The sequence below is a fragment of the Xenopus laevis genome, chromosome 7L (genome assembly GCF_017654675.1).
Source record: "Xenopus laevis strain J_2021 chromosome 7L, Xenopus_laevis_v10.1, whole genome shotgun sequence".
Lineage (NCBI taxonomy): Eukaryota > Metazoa > Chordata > Amphibia > Anura > Pipidae > Xenopus > Xenopus laevis.
This window is the reverse complement of record NC_054383.1, coordinates 131,735,336-131,754,220: the sequence shown is the minus strand read 5'-3', so window position 1 is coordinate 131,754,220 and position 18,885 is coordinate 131,735,336. Positions and strand designations below refer to the sequence as shown.

General features: G+C 41.8%; 1 protein-coding gene across 1 annotated transcript; it reads left to right on the top strand.

The window, feature by feature from the left end:
* The first annotated feature begins 6,827 nt into the window (after positions 1–6,827).
* LOC108695969 (trypsin) lies at positions 6,828–18,648 on the top strand. The gene is made up of 6 exons (XM_041569745.1): positions 6,828–6,887; positions 6,997–7,032; positions 9,752–9,902; positions 15,289–15,542; positions 17,263–17,402; positions 18,450–18,648. The coding sequence occupies exons 1-6, from the start codon at positions 6,860–6,862 to the stop codon at positions 18,609–18,611; spliced, it is 771 nt and encodes a 256-aa protein (XP_041425679.1). The 5' UTR covers positions 6,828–6,859; the 3' UTR covers positions 18,612–18,648.
* The last annotated feature ends 237 nt before the right edge of the window (positions 18,649–18,885 follow it).

The window sequence follows — 18,885 nt, the reverse complement described above, 5'->3', positions numbered from 1 at the left end:
GCTTGGCTCATGACTACTGAAGCTAACTGACGCTTCTTCTGGCAGCAAGCTGAAAAGGCCTTGGGCACCTATGGGAGCTATCACGTTGATTTATAGCCTTCATTACACATGAACAAGTGTCCCATTTCAAACATCTGATTGTTTGGTGTCAAATATTCTGACTTTATTATAAGAAACGCTGTACGTGAGACTAGTCACAAATGTATCCACTTGTGATTCTCATCTCAGTTATAAAATTGAGTAACTTTGACATTCCCACCCACTCATTCTCAGGCGGCAAACATAAGACTCTATGCTACACGTCAAGAGTTTTTGATGGCCATGATCAGTTCTTCTACCAAGTGCATGTAGGGGCCTTACTAAATTCCTTGCTTCCATGAGGGGGGGGGGGATTTTTCATCTCCTGAGATAATGGATAGAGGCATGAAGTTGCTAAAGGTGTTAAGGCCCCAATACACGGGCCGATAAAAGCTGCCAACAGACCGAGTTCGCAGCTTATTGGCCCGTGTGCCATCTGACGGGCTACCCCGATCCATATCTGGCCAAAAGTTCTCCAGATCTCGATCAGGCTGGTTAAAAAATCTCATGGCCGCATCTGTGTGTGTATGCGGTCCCACTATCCGACCACCCATTGTTGGGTGCTAAGGCCCACGAACGGATCAGCCCGATATCGCTCACCTCAATGTGGGCATATTGGGGAGAGATCCGCTCGTTTGGTGACATCACCAAACGAGCGGATCTCTACGTCTATGGCCACCTTTTGTCCTGTTCAGGGTATCAGATAGCCACCTCTGTTTTGGAAAGCCAACATAAGTTGCGTAACCACATCTGAATTTTTTATGACAGGTGACAACTGTAATAGGTAAACAAATTGCTGCCATATTATGGCATCGGATGGAGAGTGTTTAGAGGAGAAGAAATACCATTTTATACCTGAGAGTGCCTTATTACATACCTGACACCCCGGCCGGTGCTCCTGTCAGCAGAAAACTGCGCCACCCAGCGGTTCTTCTAGCGAGCTCCATGGATCGATCTTTCTGCTTCTTTGGTTTTTAAATTTCTCGGGGCAGACGCATATGGAGTAGAGCGAAATAGCTGGCTTTTTCGTTAACATTCGGCTTTTCGCTCTACTGTGCATTCGCTAGAAGGCCTGAAGAAGCCGGAAGTGGTTTACTCCGTGGAGCTCGCTAGAAGAACCCCCGGGCCGTGCAGTTTTCTGCTCATAGGAGCACCAGCCTGGGATGTCAGGTAAGTAAAAGTAGTCACTTGGGGGTGCCTAACTTTTGGCACCCCCAAGTTGAAAATGGTATTCCTTCTCCTTTAAAATAACTAGACTTATTGCAGAAGGACCTCACAAATAGGAGGCACTAGTAAATGCCCTGAGCCCTATTACTACACTTTCTGAAGTCCCCTTGGCTCCCCATAAGCTCCTGACTATGGCTAAAGGGGAATTATAGCAAACATGAGAATAAAGCTTATAGCTTTACATAAGCTTAATCATACTGAAATAAGACATTTTCTAAATATAGGCATAGGTCCTATTATCCAGAATGCTTGGGACCTGGGGGTTTCTGGATAACGTATCTTTCCATCATTTGGATCTTTATACTGTACCTCAAGTCAACTAGAAACTCATGTAAACATTAAATAGACCTAATAATCTGGTTTTGCTTCCAATAAGGATTAATTATATCTTAGTTGGGATCAAGTACAAGCGACTGTTTTATTATTACACAGAAAAAGGAAATCAGTTTTTAAAATTTGGTTTATTTTCATAAAATGAAGTCTACGGCTGATGGCCTTTCCATAATTCAAGCTTTCTGGATAATGGGTATGCGAATAACGGATCCCATACCTGTATAAACAATTGGAAATTATGTAATTAAGTTTATCTTCACTATCCCACTCTCATCTGTTTCTCTTCATTCTCTTTTATCAATCATTTATCATTTCCTTGTATCAATAGGAAACCTTTACCTCCTATTTGCCTCTCCAAAGAATTCACAGTTTATTGTATAAACGGAACATTTTATTTGCATTTTATTGCACGTAACCATGTGGCCAATAAGGATGTAACACCATCTTAACCTGATGATGGTGGCATGTGTATGGCTTTTATTCTATATATTATAACATTCAGCAATTATAATAGACTATTCCAAACACACTGGATCTTATTATTTAGACGACAGTAGTCAGAGATCCAATATAAGATCTGGTCACATCACTGCAGGATTTGGAGACTTTCACAGGATTAATTAGCAAAGTAAATGAAATACAATGCAGATTATTTTGTTAAAGGAGGGAGATATATTTAGGAAATGAGAAAAAAAATCCAGCATTAATTAGCAGTGCATATATAAATGTATTTATTCAGAATGATAGAATCAGGTTAAACATTTCTGAAACAGGACGTACTCCCTGTATCAATGAAATGAAATACATAATTAAATCTGCTGACGTGGAATATAACAAATACGCAAACTATACAGTTGTGATAAGGCAGCCCATCCATAGGTAAATAAGACGCAAGTAAATCTGCAGGCGACACAGTAGCAGCACCATTATATGATACTCGTTACTGATAAATGTAAAACATAATGGGATCCTCAAGTGTTAGTCAAGCTTGATAAAAGGCTGCATGGCCTGAAATGTTGCGGTGATGCCCACAAAAGCACAAATAAAGGCTTTTTTAATTACTTGAAGAGTTGGTGGAGCTGTTCAATCTTTTACTACACAGTTTGCCAATGGGAAGTGGCCATTGTAGAATGTGCACCATCTCCAAAGAATACTGAGAATTGATGTGCTGACTACTCTTTTCCTATTGATCTGTTCTGTGCTCTGCTCTCAAGCCCATGTGCAGATGCTAAACTAATACCACAACCACTCCACCCATGCCCTATAGTTCCAAGCAACACTCTGCTCCACCCATGCCCTATAGTTCAAAGCAACACTCTGCTCCACCCATGCCCTATAGTTCCAAGCAACACTCTGCTCCACCCATGCCCATAGTCCCAAGCAACACTCTACTCTACCAGTGCCCTATAGTTCAAAGCAACACTCTGCTCCACCCATGCCCTATAGTTCCAAGCAACACTCTGCTCCACCCATGCCCGTAGTCCCAAGCAACACTCTACTCTACCAGTGCCCTATAGTTCAAAGCAACACTCTGCTCCACCCATGCCCTATAGTTCCAAGCAACACTCTGCTCCACCCATGCCCGTAGTCCCAAGCAACACTCTACTCTACCAGTGCCCTATAGTCCCAAGCAACACTCTGCTCCACCCATGCCCATAGTCCCAAGCAACACTCTGCTCCACCTTGTGAGGCTAAGTTATACCATCTTAATTTTACGTTTATAAGAATGAGGTTAATTAAAGAGATACTGTCATGGGAAAATATAAGTATATCTAGTTTGAACTATGTTTACTAAAATAATGACGGGCCTAGTTGTTTACATCATAAGGATTGTAAATGTAGGTTTTGAAGAAGAGCTGTTTGGCTTGTAATGTACTTGGTGTTGCTTGGAACTATCAATTATGTTCTATCTACCTACTTCCATTCTCAAACCTAACTAAGTGTCACCTTGTTATCCTGCCAGGGGGCCAACAGATAACCTTTGGCTAATGGTCCACTTTCCAAACCATTATACCTCCTCTCCTCACTCAACCTCTTTATTCTCATAGTCTCTCTTCTGTACAAACTATACTCCATTTTTCCATTGTTAAACTCCTTTGTCCCCAAATGGTTAGAAGCAAGAGACCCACTGACACCTGGGCCCACTGGGAGTTTTCCTGGTATTGTGGTGGGCCAGTCTGACACTGCTCACCTATAACTTCTCCTCTCACGTCCCACTTTGTATCACTTGTACCTTCCAGTGCCAACCCACACTATGTTCCACCTCTAACTTTCATTTCCACACCCCACTATGGGGCAGATTTACTAACGCTAGTGACAATTTGCTAGCGTGAGCACCAGTAGGGACACCACCAATTCACTGATAGGTGCCAATTCGCTAGCAAAACAGACTGTTGCTAGTGGTCATTCGCACTCTATCGCCTGGCAAATGGACATTACTCTGCGAATTCACTAAAATGTTGGTTTAACTGAATGTTACCTCTTTCGCCAGAGTTGACTTTGCCACATCAAATTGCTATAAAGCAGCGAGATCTTCCTCAATCTTCTGTCACTTACATCATATCCTGTGAGCCAAAAATGCTTCAAAGTTCAAAAACGCTGGCGACTTTTCCTTTTTAGGCAGGGTTGTCTGCAAAAGTCCTGACTTACTTTCTTTGGATAAGTGGATTTCTCAACACATTTTATAACATATAGAACATTCATTTTACAGTGGTCTCATGTGTAGGGAATTATAATAACTCTCTTGTCTCTATTAAAGGACAAGGAAAGTGTAAAATAGAATAAGGCTAGAAATGCTGTATTTTGTATACTAAACATAAACATGAACTTACTGCACCACAAGCCTAATCAAACAAATGATTTATGCTTTCAAAGTTGGCCACAGGGGGCTGTCATCTTGTAACTTTGTTATACATCTTTGCCTGACCCTGACCCTGCACATGCTCAGTGTGGTCTGGGCTGCTTAGGGATCGTCATAAACAAAGCTGCTTGAATTCTGCATGGCTGGGAAGTAAGGCGGGGGCTCCCCCTGCTGTACATAAGTATGATTGTTTCCCTGCAGAGCAGTTAGGGATCATCTGACAATTCCTATCCACAGCAGTAAATGAAGGGAGAATTTCACTGCATACAGTCAGGTTTCTTAAAAAAACTGTACACATTTTTTAATTAAAGTATATTGGAGATAGGTTTCTTTTTCATTAAAGAAAATAAAAATGGGATTTTATTTTTTTGCCTTTCCTTGTCCTTTAAGGTTCCCTGGACATGTGTAATAAAAACCAATAACTTGAACAATTTGCATCAAAATTTATAATATAGACGTCCATACAACTTTAAATTTCCCCGCCCTATGCAAATTGACCTACGCGCAAGATCACTAGCGAAGTTTCTGCAAAAATTAACACTAGCGCCTCTTCGCTATGAAATGCTCTTATAGCCGAAGTAACGCTACAGAAAAGTCGCCAATGTTGGACGAAACTTCGCATTTTATTAGTAGCGTATTTGCACCTGGTAAATTGGATTTGAAGCTGACGCTGGCGAAAATTCACCCGCTATTTAATCTGCCCCTATGTATCACCTGTACCTTCCAATCCTACATCACACTACGTTGCACTTATAACTTCCAGGTCCACACCCCACTATGTATCACCTGTAAATTCCAGTCTCCCCACTTGCAGTCTGTGTGGTTAAGTACCAAAATGTCCCGCGGAGGTCCTGCTCTTGTCATCATCATTATGGGCCCCTGTATGACATACAAATAAGTTCCAGTCAATTTACTGTAAAGGGCACCAACGAAACTACAACCTCCTGGATTTGCATGGGCTGAATAGGGTGTACACATCTCTCTGGATGCAAAAAGAACATTCAAATACATTGTAAGAGAGGAAAGCAGAAGAAAGTAAAAACCATTTTGTATTTCTAGGCGACAAATGCAAAATCTTCTGTATTCTACAGTTGTCTTTTATTCAATATTTGGCCTTTAATATTATGATTAATAAGTTCATTATGAATGTATTTGTTTAAAAATGTGATGAATGACCAGGAAAGTTTGACAGGCTCTGAGGCATCGCTCTAGTCAGTGGTAAACATGAAGCGCTGAGTGAAATTTACTTTTTTCCGTTGCCAGTTGGTATAAAAATCGGGCCCAGTTTCAGTAGATTGGACCCAGGCAAGAGGGCAGTAGGTAGGTTCAGCTTTAAGACTCATGCGCTTAGTATGGAACATTGTCATTTATATCTGTGAGGCTTCCAAGAGTTGTAGGTGCTGTAGAAAGTTTCTTCTTTTTGGGTGGGGCCCACATTAAATTCTAAAATCAATTTGTGATCTAAGATCTTGTTAAAATGAAGGACGTATCTTACTTAATATGTAACTTGTTTACTGTCTGAACTGATTGATGTAGAAGGAACATTCACTGTATTTAACTAAACCCTAAACATGAATGTGGCTAAATATGGCATATTTTATATAGTGAACTTATTGCACGAGGCTAAAGTTTGAGCTTGTCAATAGCAGCAATGATCCAGGACTTCAAACTTGTCACAGGGGGTCACCATCTTGGAAAGTGTCTGTGACACTCACATGCTCAGTGGGCTCTGATTGGCTGTTGAGAAGCTAAGCTTAGGGCTCGTCACTAATTATCCAGCAGAAAATGAGCTTCCCTGGCTGTAATATAAGCTGATGCTACAGGTTTGCTGATTATTAAATTCTGATGCTAATTGCACTGGTTTCTGTGCTGCCATGTAGTAATTATCTGTATTAATTACTAATCAGCCTTATATTGTGACATTTCTATTCTATGTGTACTGTATATTGTGAGTGGGTCCCTAAGCTCAGTAAGTGACAGCAGCACAGAGCATGTGCAGTGAATCAGCAGAAAAGAAGATGGGGAGCTACTGGGGCATCTTTGGAGACACAGATCTTTACTGCTAAAGGGCTGTGGTTGCCTTGGGCTGGTACAGAAGCACAAAACTTCATGTACAACATTTCTAGCTACTTCTTTAGTTCTTCTCTAAAGAGGTCTTGTTGACATTCCCAAAACCATAACAATATGAAAATGAACACTCAGATATAGTTCTATATTCAGCCAAATCTATTGTGGAAAATTCTTTATTTGACCAAATCCAGAAATGATGTATTCCATGCAGCCCTAAAATGATTCCCACGTGTCCTGTTTACATTTATCTTCTATGTGCAGAAAGAAGCCACTTGAGTTATTACTATAGGCATGGAAAGTTTCTGTTTGCTACTTCTTGGTATGTCTGCGGCTCCTTTGGGGAAGATAACCTGGGATGGGCTGGGGGGGTTGACTACATATGCAGACAATGAAGAATATTGAAAGGAGATTTCTTTGTTTTATTGCAGCAGTGACACACCTGGGACAAGCCTCATCTCAAACAGGTACTTCCCAAAAAGAACTTCTGAAAAACAGACTTTATTCCCTGGAGGACATTACAACCTATAGAAGTCACATTGCAAAAAAAGCTTTCTTTAGTAATCCAAACCGAAAAGATGGGCGGCACTCCGGTAAAAGGAACAAGCAAGTTTACTGCAGTATCCTGCAAGAGTAATAACCCTTACGCGTTTCGAGAAACAATCCCTTATTCATAGGCTAAAAAGCTGTCTTAGACTATCATGATGAGCCCCAAAGAGATATTGAGATTAAAATGGGCGTTTGTCGTTGGGCTTGTTGGAGTGTCTTTCTCTGATGGGTCCAAAAAGACTCTAAGGGGCCCATTTACTTAGCTCGAGTGAAGGAAAAGAGGAAAAATAGTTAGAATTTCAAATGGTCGAATATGGCCACTTCGACCATCGAATGGGCTACTTCGACCTTCGACTACGACCTTCGACTTCGATTCGAACTAAAAATCGTTCGACTATTCGACCATTCGATAGTCGAAGTACTGTCTCTTTACAAAATTCTTCGACCCCCTAGTTCGCCACCTAAAACCTACTGAGGCCAATGTTAGCCTATGGGGAAGGTCCCCATAGGCTTCCTAACAATTTTCTGATCGAAGGAATATCCTTCGATCAATGGAATAAAATCCTTCGAATCGTTCTATTCGAAGGATTTAATAGTTTGATTGAACGATTATTCCTTCGATCGTTCGGTTGTAGGAATATCGGTAAATCCTTCTACTTCGATATTCGAAGTCGAAGGATTTTACTTCGACGGTCGAATATCGAGGGTTAATTAACCCTCGATATTCGACCCTAGGTAAATGTGCCCCTAAGGGTCATTTACTAAATGCAAGACAGGGTGCAAAGTAGAGAAATGGGGTGCAGTCTGTCATGTTTCTTGCACTTTTCTTAAAAATGAGGACAGGAGGGTGGAGGCACTTAGGCATCATCCTCCTCTCCTGTCCATCCCATAACTTGCAGGTCCTTCACACCTGTATGTTAGGAGCACTGGGTAGCCCTACACTACTCACCTGCCTCATAGCAAGGAAGCTACTGCCTCTCAACTAACACCAGTTTTCCAATCTGGCACAAGGTGCAGTGGGCAGGCAGATGCAAGAGCTGTTACATTAGCACTAAGGGGCTAATAATAATGATCCGTTTTAGAAAATAAATCTAAATACAGGTAAGGAACTTGTTATTCCGAATGCCCGGGGCCTGGGGTCTTCCAGATAAGGAATCTTTCTCTAATTTGGGTCTTCCCACAATAAGTCTATTTAAAATTAATTTAGACATGAAATAAAACCAATAGGCTTGCTTTGCCTCTAATAAGGAATAATTATACTTTAGTTTGGATCAAGACAGGGCTGATCCTATCAAATGTGGGGCCCAATTGGGACCATGTTGGCGGGGCCCCTAGACAAAGTGTTGCTGGCTACTGACACATCAAGTATTTAGGAAAATAAGGACAAACAGGCACAAAATAGAAAGGAAAGGGGCAGACAAGGTAAGAGAGTGAGAGGGATGAAATAGGGGCACATAATAGGGGCACACAGGGTAAGAGAGAGGGAGGAAATAGGAGAGTGGACTGGGCCAATTAGTTTGGGGCAGGCTGGGCCGATTCAGCTTGGGAGCAGGCTTGGTTGGATTGGGGGCAGGCAGGGCCTATCAAGGTTGGAGGAAAGCTGGGCCTATGAGAGTTGGGGGGCAGGCTAGACCCATGGAGTTGGGGGATAGGCTGGCTTGTCAGAGTTGGGGGTGGACTGGACCTATGGATTTGGGGATGGGCTGGACTCTCAAAATTGGGGGCAGGCCAGGCAGCATCATGTGCTGAGGGAAATATTATCTGTGCTGCCCTGTGGTGCGGGGCCCCCAGAGGTGCGGGGCCCTATTGGGCCCAATTGGTCCAATAGGCCTAAGGCCGGCCCTGGATCAAGAACAAAGTACTATTTCTTTAAGACGGAAGAAAAAATTAATTTTAAAAATCTGAATAACTTGATTAAAATGGAGTCTTTGGGAAATGGGCTTCCCGTAATTCTGAGCTTTTTGGATAACGGGTTTCCAGATAACAGATCCCATACCTTTATATAGACACCAACCCTAATGTTTCAATATGTTCACATTATTTTATTTTCTAGTGCAAATGACAGAGAGCGGGTGAATTGGGCTGAGGGTAGGGTAGGGCAGGGTGACTCCTGAAGACTAATCCATAATAAATTACTCTGGGTTTTTTAGGGCTATAAACCAGAAAAATAGCTATTTATTGGGGAACAAGATGCATCTCTCAGGGCCAAGTTTAGGGAGCAGTTGGCATAGACTTGTTGTCTGTCTCTCACCTGCCAGCACGATTGGGCCACCCAGCCCTTATTTTAAGTTATTGCTTAATGCAGGCACTGGTATGAAATATTAACTAGTGATTTAAATTCAGGTTCCATTCCTGTTACTCAACCAACTCCACTCTGGTCTGCCAAGCCATGCCCCATGCATCCCAATACACACTTTTTGCCATTGAAGTTTACCATGACAGCTAGGGTTGGTCCTACTTGACATTGTGTAGGGACAAAGACAACCGAAGTGCTAAGAGGTCCTTTAGAAAACTTGGTCAAAGCATCTGCCCAGCAAACCAGTTTCTTTGTAATTAAAGGTAACAATAACTCATTATAAACACTCTGAAGTCTCAGCCTGATCACAAATGAAAGAAATGTGGTTCTTTGTCTTTCAGGTGTTCTTGAAAAGCGAATAATTGGAGGAAAGGAATGTGTTGCCAACTCTCAGCCATGGCACGTTTCCCTGTTTTATTTCGATGATTATATATGCGGAGGAACCCTCATAAGCAAGCACTGGGTATTGACAGCAGCTCATTGTCTAAAGCCGTGAGTATGAACCTATGGTCAGAATATCTAAACAGGTACTCACCTAAATATGTTCCCCACATTTGTGAGCAATGGTTCCAATTACAATTGTGCCTGGTCAGCTGTCAGGAGTCTCATGTAAGTGACACTGGGGAACACTAGACCTAGAAATCCCAACTCTGAAAACCTTCAACGGAATTGCGTCTAAACTGCGTTGAAGTGCAAGAGTAATGGAGCTTGTTTTGAGCTGATGCACCCCTTAGATATTCCCAGTCGAATATCGAGGGTTAATTAACCCTCGATATTCGACCCTTGATGAATTTGCCCCTAGATGTAAACACTTTTGTTTTCTTAATGTGTGCACAAGGGAGGCATTTGACTGCACCACACCTGTATTTTAGTATTTAGCCAACTTGACTTAGTAGTGGGTGTTTGAACTAAACTGGGGGCCAACTGGTTGCCTATCGTTCGTGTGCGGCGGGTCACTGTTTTATCGCCTTTATCATATAATTACATATAGTTAAATTAGGTTGAAAAAAGACAAAGTCCAAAGTCAACCCCTCCAAAGGAAAACCCAGCCCCATACACACACCCCTCCCTACTTTTAATTAAATTCTATATACCCATATCTATACTAACTATAGAGCTTAGTATCACAATAGCCTTTGATATTATGTCTGTCCAAAAAATCATCCAAGTCCCTCTTATAGTCATTAACTGAATCAGCATCACAACATCACCCGGCAGTGCATTCCACAACCTCACTGTCCTGACTGTGAAGAACCCCCTACGTTGCTTCAAATGAAAGTTCTTTTCTTCTAGTCTAAAGGGGTGGCCTCTGGTACGGTGATCCACTTTATGGGTAAAAAGGTCCCCTGCTATTTGTCTATAATGTCCTCTAATGTACTTGTAAAGTGTAATCATGTCCCCTCGCAAGCGCCTTTTTTCCAGAGAAAACAACCCCAACCTTGACAGTCTCCCCTCATAATTTAACTCTTCCCTCCCTCTAACCAGTTTAGTTGCACTTAGTCTCTGCACTCTCTCCAGCTCATTTATATCCCTCTTAAGGACTGGAGTCCAAAACTGCCCCCATACTCCAGATGAGGCCTCACCAGGGACCTATAAAGAGACATAATTATGTTTTCATCCCTTGAGTTAATGCCCTTTTTTATACAAGACAGAACTTTATTTGCTTTAGTAGCCAAAGAATGACACTGCCCAGAATTAGACAACTTATGACAAATACTATGTTCCAGGCCAACATTCCTTAATTTAACCAGTAACCTTCTGTGTGGCACTGTATCAAATGCTTTAGCAAAGTAAATCACATCCACTGCCATCCCAGAATCGAGGTTCCTGTTTACCTTCTCATAAAAAGAAATTAAGTTAGTCTGGCAAAATCTATTACGCATAAAACCATGCTGGCATACACTCATAGTATTATGATTTTGCTATAAAGTACAGTATCGTATCCTTTATTAACCATTCGAAAAGCTTTCCTATCTAGCTAGCATTTCATCTAAAATTGGGTTGTTTCCAAGTATACTGAGGTTTTTTTTGAGGTTTCTAATACTATTAAATTGTGGGCTGTACTCTGTGATAAAATAAATAGGGTTATCCACTTTATCTTGATGTGTAGTGACACTAAGGGGCCAATTCACCAAGCTCGAGTGAAGGATTCGAAGTAAAAATACTTCGAATTTCAAAGTGTTTTTTGGGCTACTTCGACCATCGAATGGGCTACTTCGACCTTTGACTACGACTTCGACTTCAAATCGAAGGAATCTAACTAAAAATTGTTCGACTATTCGATAGTCGAAGTACTGTCTCTTTAAGAAAAAACTTCGACCCCCTAGTTCGCCATCTAAAACCTACCAAACTCAATGTTAGCCTATGGGGACCTTCCCCATAGGCTTTCCTAAGTTTTTTTGGTCGAAGGATAATCCTTTGATCGTTGGATTAAAATCCTTTGAATCGTTCGATCAAACTATTTGCGCTAAAATCCTTAGACTTCGATATTCGAAGTCGAAGGATTTTAATTCCCAGTCGAATATCGAGGGTTAATTAACCCTCTATATTCGACCCATGATGAATTTGCCCCTAACTGTTGAGCTATTTCCTACAACCAATTGTTTTCCCGCTTTGTCCTGGTGTGTAATAGCACCACCAGTTGAACTATTCCCAAAAAGGGTGGTAAAATCCCTGACTCGAGTATATACTCGAGTATAAGCCGACCCGAGTATAAGCTCAGGTACCTAATTTTACCTACGAAAACTGGAAAAACTAATTGACTCGAGTATAAGCCTAGGGGGAGAAATGCAGTAGCTACTGGTAAGTTTCAATAATTAAAAAACCCTTCTTAAAAAAAATCTCTGCAGGCTGTAGCATTTGCTAAAGTCTGTTTGACTGAATTGGCTCATATTATTATTTATTTTAGTCAGCAGACATATTATTATTAATATAATTTATTATTTAACTTACCAAGTGAGTGTAAGATTTGCAATAAAAGAAAAAATACAATAATCCTGCCTGTTATGGCTGGTTAGTGTTTCACTGTCGGCCAAATATATAAGACATATTTCATATAAAAGTCAAGAATGAATATACTAAAAATGTTAGGTTAAAATAGGACACTAAGGAACCATTGGTATTACCAAACAAAATCATACAATATAATACAATTGTAATACAATAATATAAAAAATTATTAAGCACCCACTCCAGTTAAGTGAGTTATTTGTTCCAGTTATGATGGGCCCCCTTTCAAATGAAATTACGGTATAATATTTATAGGTATAAATTAGAATATATCTGTAAACAAGTTTATGAAATCTATGTTTCATAAACTTGAAAAATTCCTTTAAAATTATTTTAAAAAATGTAAAAACATTTGAATCGGCAGGATAGTAGAGGAATAAAAGATAGTCACATAGTTATCCTCAGGGTTAGGTCAGATTTGCATCCATATTTCGGGAGGTCACGGTAAAAACATTGTGCATCGCGGTGCAGTGTTTGTGAAGCAGTAGGGGGCTGTTGCTCACTCAGTCCACTCAGAGGCGCAAACAGCACAACGCGTGCAGTGACGTTGTGTGCACACGCGTGGCACGTGATGACGTCATCGCGCACGACCAGGAAGATGTTTGTACGGGGCCGGATCCCTCTTCTCTCCCTGCTAAGTTGCAGGCCCCATCAGGGGTGCAGGGGCACGGGACACCGGTCAGTAGCTCAGACATTCATGAAGCAGTAGGGGGCTGTTGCTCGCTGACTCGAGTATAAGCCGAGTTAGAATTTTTCAGCACATTTTGGGTGTTGAAAAACTCGGGTTATACTCGAGTAAATATGGTATATGTATGGAAAACCTACTATGGAAAACAGAGCACAAGCCCCAGAATCCATCATTTCACAATGGAACAAGGTGGGGAAGGGGTTACATTACTCTGTGAGCTTAAAGGAGAAACAACCCCTTATTAAAAAAACCCTTCTCCACACAGACCCCCCTCCCTCCTTACCCCCAGCCTAGCTGCTACCCCAGGCAAATGCCCTTACTTTTTACTTACTCCTCGGTGCAGATTCAGGAATTGGCATTCATGGCAGCTGTCTTCCAGGTCTTTGGGTCTTTTTCCGGTGCTTTTGCAATTTCCATCCATTTCGGCGCATGCTCAGTTGTCGCAAACCAGGAAATTGTTCCAACTGCACATGTGCCACTACGCCAGTCTCATTTACAGGTTACCAAAGACCCGGATGCAGAAAACTGCGATCAGTAAATCCCCACCAAGGGGGTAAGTAAAAAGTTAGGGCCATTTGCCCGGGATAGGAGGAGGGAGGGGAATCTTTGTGGGGTGGGGATTAGGGTTTCTCCTTTAAATTGAAAAAAGGTTCTTACAAGTAAATCAGCTTCCTTTCAATCTGGGGAATCAGGTATGTCAAGTTTAAAAATGAATACCGTTATATTTATTACTCGCAGTTCATATGCACCATAACTCAACTGAATCAGCTTGTATAAAAATGCTGGGGATATATTTCCTTTGGTAAAACATTGTTAAGCATTGGCCAAAAAGCAGGTACTTTGTAAATCTAAAAATAATTTAGCAAAGTGTGAAAATATGTACAGCAGCGTTCCTAGAGGGGGGCGGGCCCTGGTGCGTGATGCGCAGCCGGGCCCCGCCCCCCTCCGTACGGCGCGCTGCCGGGTTGATTTCAGTGGCGTGCAGCGCTGCCGGGGGGCCCTGTGTTGGTGCGGGCCCTGGCCCGCTCGCACCCCTGGTAGTTCCGCCACTGAATATGTAGTAGAAGGACAGACTTACTAGGAAACATCCTATAGATACCACCTCAAGGTTCAGGCTATACAAGGTGCTTCCCATTACAAACACTGGGGGCTTTTTAGAAAGGCGTCTAACCTGCGAACTGAAATGCAGTGTTGTGGCCAATATTGGCTATTTTTTTGCACTTGATGTGCTAAAGTGGGTGTAAATAGCCACAAGCCTTTATGTCCAGATTTTTGAATCAGCGGTCAGTGCAGAGTACAGCACAAAGGGGATGCAACAATCCTAGAATGAGCACTAAGGGTCCACCCTTTTGCCAATTAGTGCACTTGCACCCCTAACATTTTAGTAGAATGTTCAAGGAGCTACCTTAAAGGAGAAGTAAACCCCTTATTAAAAAAACCCTACCCCCCTACCTACATAGACCCTCCTCCCCCCAGCCTAGCTGCTACCCCGGGCAAATGCCCCTAACTTTAACTTACCCCTCGATGCAGATTCACGGCATCAGAATTCACTTCAGCCATCCTCTCTTCGGTCTTCTTGGGGAAGTAAGTTCCAAGCCACCAAAATTGTCGAAGCACCAGAAGAAGACCCGATGAAGACCAAAGAAGAAGAAGATGGCTGCTGTGAACTCTGATGCCGGGAGTCTGCATCGAGGGATAAGTAAAAAGTTAGGGGTATTTGCCTGGGGTAGCAGCTAAGATGGGAAGGAAGAGAGGGGGGGGGCTATGTAGGGTAGGGGGTAGGGTTTTTTAAATAAGGGGTTTACTTCTCTTTTAAAGGGATTCTGTCATGATTTTTATTTCTAAATTACACTGTTTACACTGCAAACAATTTACTGTACAATTTACTTGTGTATCAGAGCACAAGTCACCTGACTGGGGGCAGCTGGGAGACTGACAATATGTCTAGTCCCATGTCAGATTTCAAAATTTAATATAAAAAAAATCTGTTTGCTCTTTTGAGAAACAGATTTCAGTGAACAATTCTGCTGGAGCAACACTATTACCTGATGCATTTTGAAAAAAAAATTCCCAAGACAGTATCCCTTTAATTATCCCAACACTTTTGTTTTTAAAAGAAAACATTACGGCTGGTTATGGAATATACTGCATGATCACACTGCCTTCTTTCCATTTATACAGAAATATACTGATGCAGCTTGGAGAACATAACCTGGAAGTTAACGAAGGCAATGAACAATTTGCACATACTGCGATATTTTGCCCACACCCTAAATATGATTCTGTAACATATGACAACGACATAATGCTGCTTAAACTAAATGCACCAGCTAAGTTAAATAAATATGTCCAGACTATCTCCATTGGCTGCCCAGAAGTGTCCAGTGGAACCGAGTGCACCATTGCTGGATGGGGATCCACCACATCCATAGTGGGTAAGATCCTACCATCCTTAGTCCTCTTCTTACTACTGGCTCACCATGAAGGAACTCACTAGAAATAACAGCTTGAATGGCATTGCTCTGGAGACCATGGCCTTTCCTATGATGTGGATCTACAGACTCCAGTGGACTAGTACATTATTTTGTAGTTAATTTGAACATTAAAGCATACAGGTAACACCTGCAAGTTCAAACTTACTTTGCACATACCTTAAACAATCTCTGTGCTTACACATGATTTTCGTGTTTCCACTTCAGTATCCACTCCGTGTGTTCACCAGGCCAACACTGTGCCTAATGGTCCTCTTACAGCAAGTTTAGTTGGGAGTGGATTGGAGAAAGAACCTGGAGTGCCAGTGGCCTAATGGTGTGGTCAAGGCTTTAATGAAACTCTCCATAGCAGGGAACTATGTTTTGTCATTGCCCTTACACAGCTGTGCCCTAACCCTCTATCTGTCCCCTAACTCTTTTAATCAGGTACAGGTGCACAGCACAACAAGACCCAGGATGCAAGTACTTATTGCAGGAGAACTAAGGGGTGCAATTTTCTCATCAAACTGATGATACAGAGAGATACCATAAAACTTATTCAGTCATTCGGACTTCAGTATCACCTCTATGCTGATGACACCCAACTCTACTTGTCTACTCCTGACCTCTCTCCTTCTGTCTTTTCCCAAGTCACAGACTGTCTCTCTGCTGTCTCCTCCTGGATGTCACAGCCCCACCTGAAACTGAACCTTTCAAAATCAGAACTCATTATATTTCCTCCAAGATCTTCCCCTGTCCCTCAGATATCACTCACAGTAAACAACACCACCTTTCATTCCACCACACAGGAACACTGCCTAGGAGTTATACAAGACACGCATTTATCTTTTTCAACACACACCCAATCACTTGCAAATTCTTGTTGTATTCAACTGCGCAACATTGCTCGAATACGGCCATATCTCAGTTCAGAATCAACTAAAACACTGATTCAGTCTCTCATCATCTCCTGCCTTGATTATTGCAACCTACTCCTCAAAGATATTCGAACAAGTCGCCTTTCACAACTCCAATCTGTTATAAATGCAGTCGCTAAACTCGTTCATCTATCTCACCGCTCAACATTAGTTGCTCCCATATATATGCATGTCCCTTCACTGGCTCCCAATCTCCTCTAGAATCAAATTCAAACTACTCAACTTACATTTAAGGCCCTTAACAGGGAAGCTCCTCCCTATCTTTCATCTCCAAATACTCTCCTTCAGGCAACCTTCGATCTGCTTCTGATCTCCGCCTCACTTCTCCTCTGATCACTTCTGCCCATTCTCGTCTACAAGACTTCTCTCTGGCTTCTGTTTTTCTCTGGAACTCTCTGCCTCCAGCTGTCAGACTTTCTCCTTCTTTCCAAACTTTCAAACGCTCCTTAAAGATCCACCTGTTTAAAGAAGCTTATTCGATGTACCTTAATTAATCAATCATTGCTGTTTCATAAATCACAAAATTGCTTCTAAAATCCTAATGTCTCAATTGTACCCTAACCTTAAGTTTGTAAACTCTAATTTGTAGGGCCCTCTAATCCTATTGTACTCTATAACCCTTGTTTGTAATCCTCCAAGCACTGCGTATCTTGTCGGTGCTATATAAATAAATGATAATGATGATGAAAATGATGCCAAAGTTTAGTACATATCTAATTCATGTTATTTTTTTATTTTCATTGCAGAAACCTATCCAAACATACTACACTGTGGGACAGTTACAACTGAAACCCAAGATGAGTGCCAAAGGCTGCATTCAGACTTGAAAATTACAGACAACATGCTCTGTGCTAGTATTGCAGGAGAAACAATGGACACCTGCTACGTGAGTCTTGTTGTATTTTTAGGATATGGTAGAGTTGTAAGGGGATCCGGGGAGTGGGGAAGTAGGAAAGATGCCCCCCTCTCAACCTGAGAAATAAACTACTCATTTCCAGCATAATGATGGGTAAAACTGAACAACTTCAGCAGAAGATCATTTGTATCTAGACAGTTGTTAGAAAATTATAGTAAGTCTTTTTTTCTGTCCAAAGGCTTCTGCTCTTTCTTCCAACCCTAAAACTTCCCCCACTCTGCCTGCTCTTATCCTGTGGGCCCCAATACTCTTACATTGTCATTGGTCAGACCCTAACATTACACCTTATACCAGATGGGCCCTAATCATCTTGAAATGTTAGTTTTGGTTAATGGGGCCTAGCTCTCTCTTATACTATTTGAGCCCAGATTTGAGCCAAAATAATCTCATACTGCTGGGTTCCACCAATTGGACCCTAACCCTCTCCACTAGGTCAGTCCTAATCTTGGTACATTGCTAGTTTCCACCAGTAGAACCCAAACAATCTCACATTGTTGTTTTCCACCCTCCTCACTTCTATTGGCTTTCAATAGCTGGCCTATTTTTAATTTAAATGTAATATCTTCTTGATTTGTTTTTCCATAGTTTCTGTTCGCCATAAGGTTGTTGTGCAGGCAGGACAAATGGTTTTGGCAGACCAGGATAGGGGCCACATCATATTTTGGCTTCTTGACTGTTTTCTCTTGCTTCTTGACTATCTCAGGTTACAAGACAATTGCTCCTCAAAGCGATCACTCATTATAAAGGGGTTGGGGCTGTAAGGTCTTGCAATGGTCTTACACCAAAGGCACCCTCAAGGTGGAGATCATGCTCTAGCAGCAGACCCTAACAGTTTACAGCAACCCAATATTGCAATACAGTGAAATATTTTTCATGTCAGTATAATACTTGAATTGCAAGATCTTGATGTCCCCCCCCCCGTCTTACACTATTCAAATGCTTTCTATAATCTGGATACTTGAGACTAGCAGAAGCAAATCCTACTCTCGAATGTTTAACCTCTATTCTTTCATGCAGGGAGACTCTGGTGGGTCACTGGTTTGCAATTCTGTAGTTCATGGTGTCACATCTTTTGGACACACCACGTGCGGAACTGGAACCAAGCCGGGAGTCTATACAAAAGTCTGCAAATATAGAGACTGGATCAGAAAAACGGTAGCAAAGGGAGACTGTCTCTGATTGCTAAGGCCCTGACATGTATTGGCAGAGGGCAACAAAAAAGAAAAAAAAAAGTGCAAAAAAGAAAGCAATTTGCATCTATAAAACTCTATACAGATCATATATGTATCATGCCCCTATGGCCTTTAATATCAATATTGTAGCACCTCATGTACCTACACCTTTGTCATTTGTCAGTGGCCTTTTTTACTCAAGGGAAAAATATCACACCTGTGCACTATTTCATTTAATGCCCTGGAGGGCGTTTAAGAGAACCTTCACACCACCCCCAAGT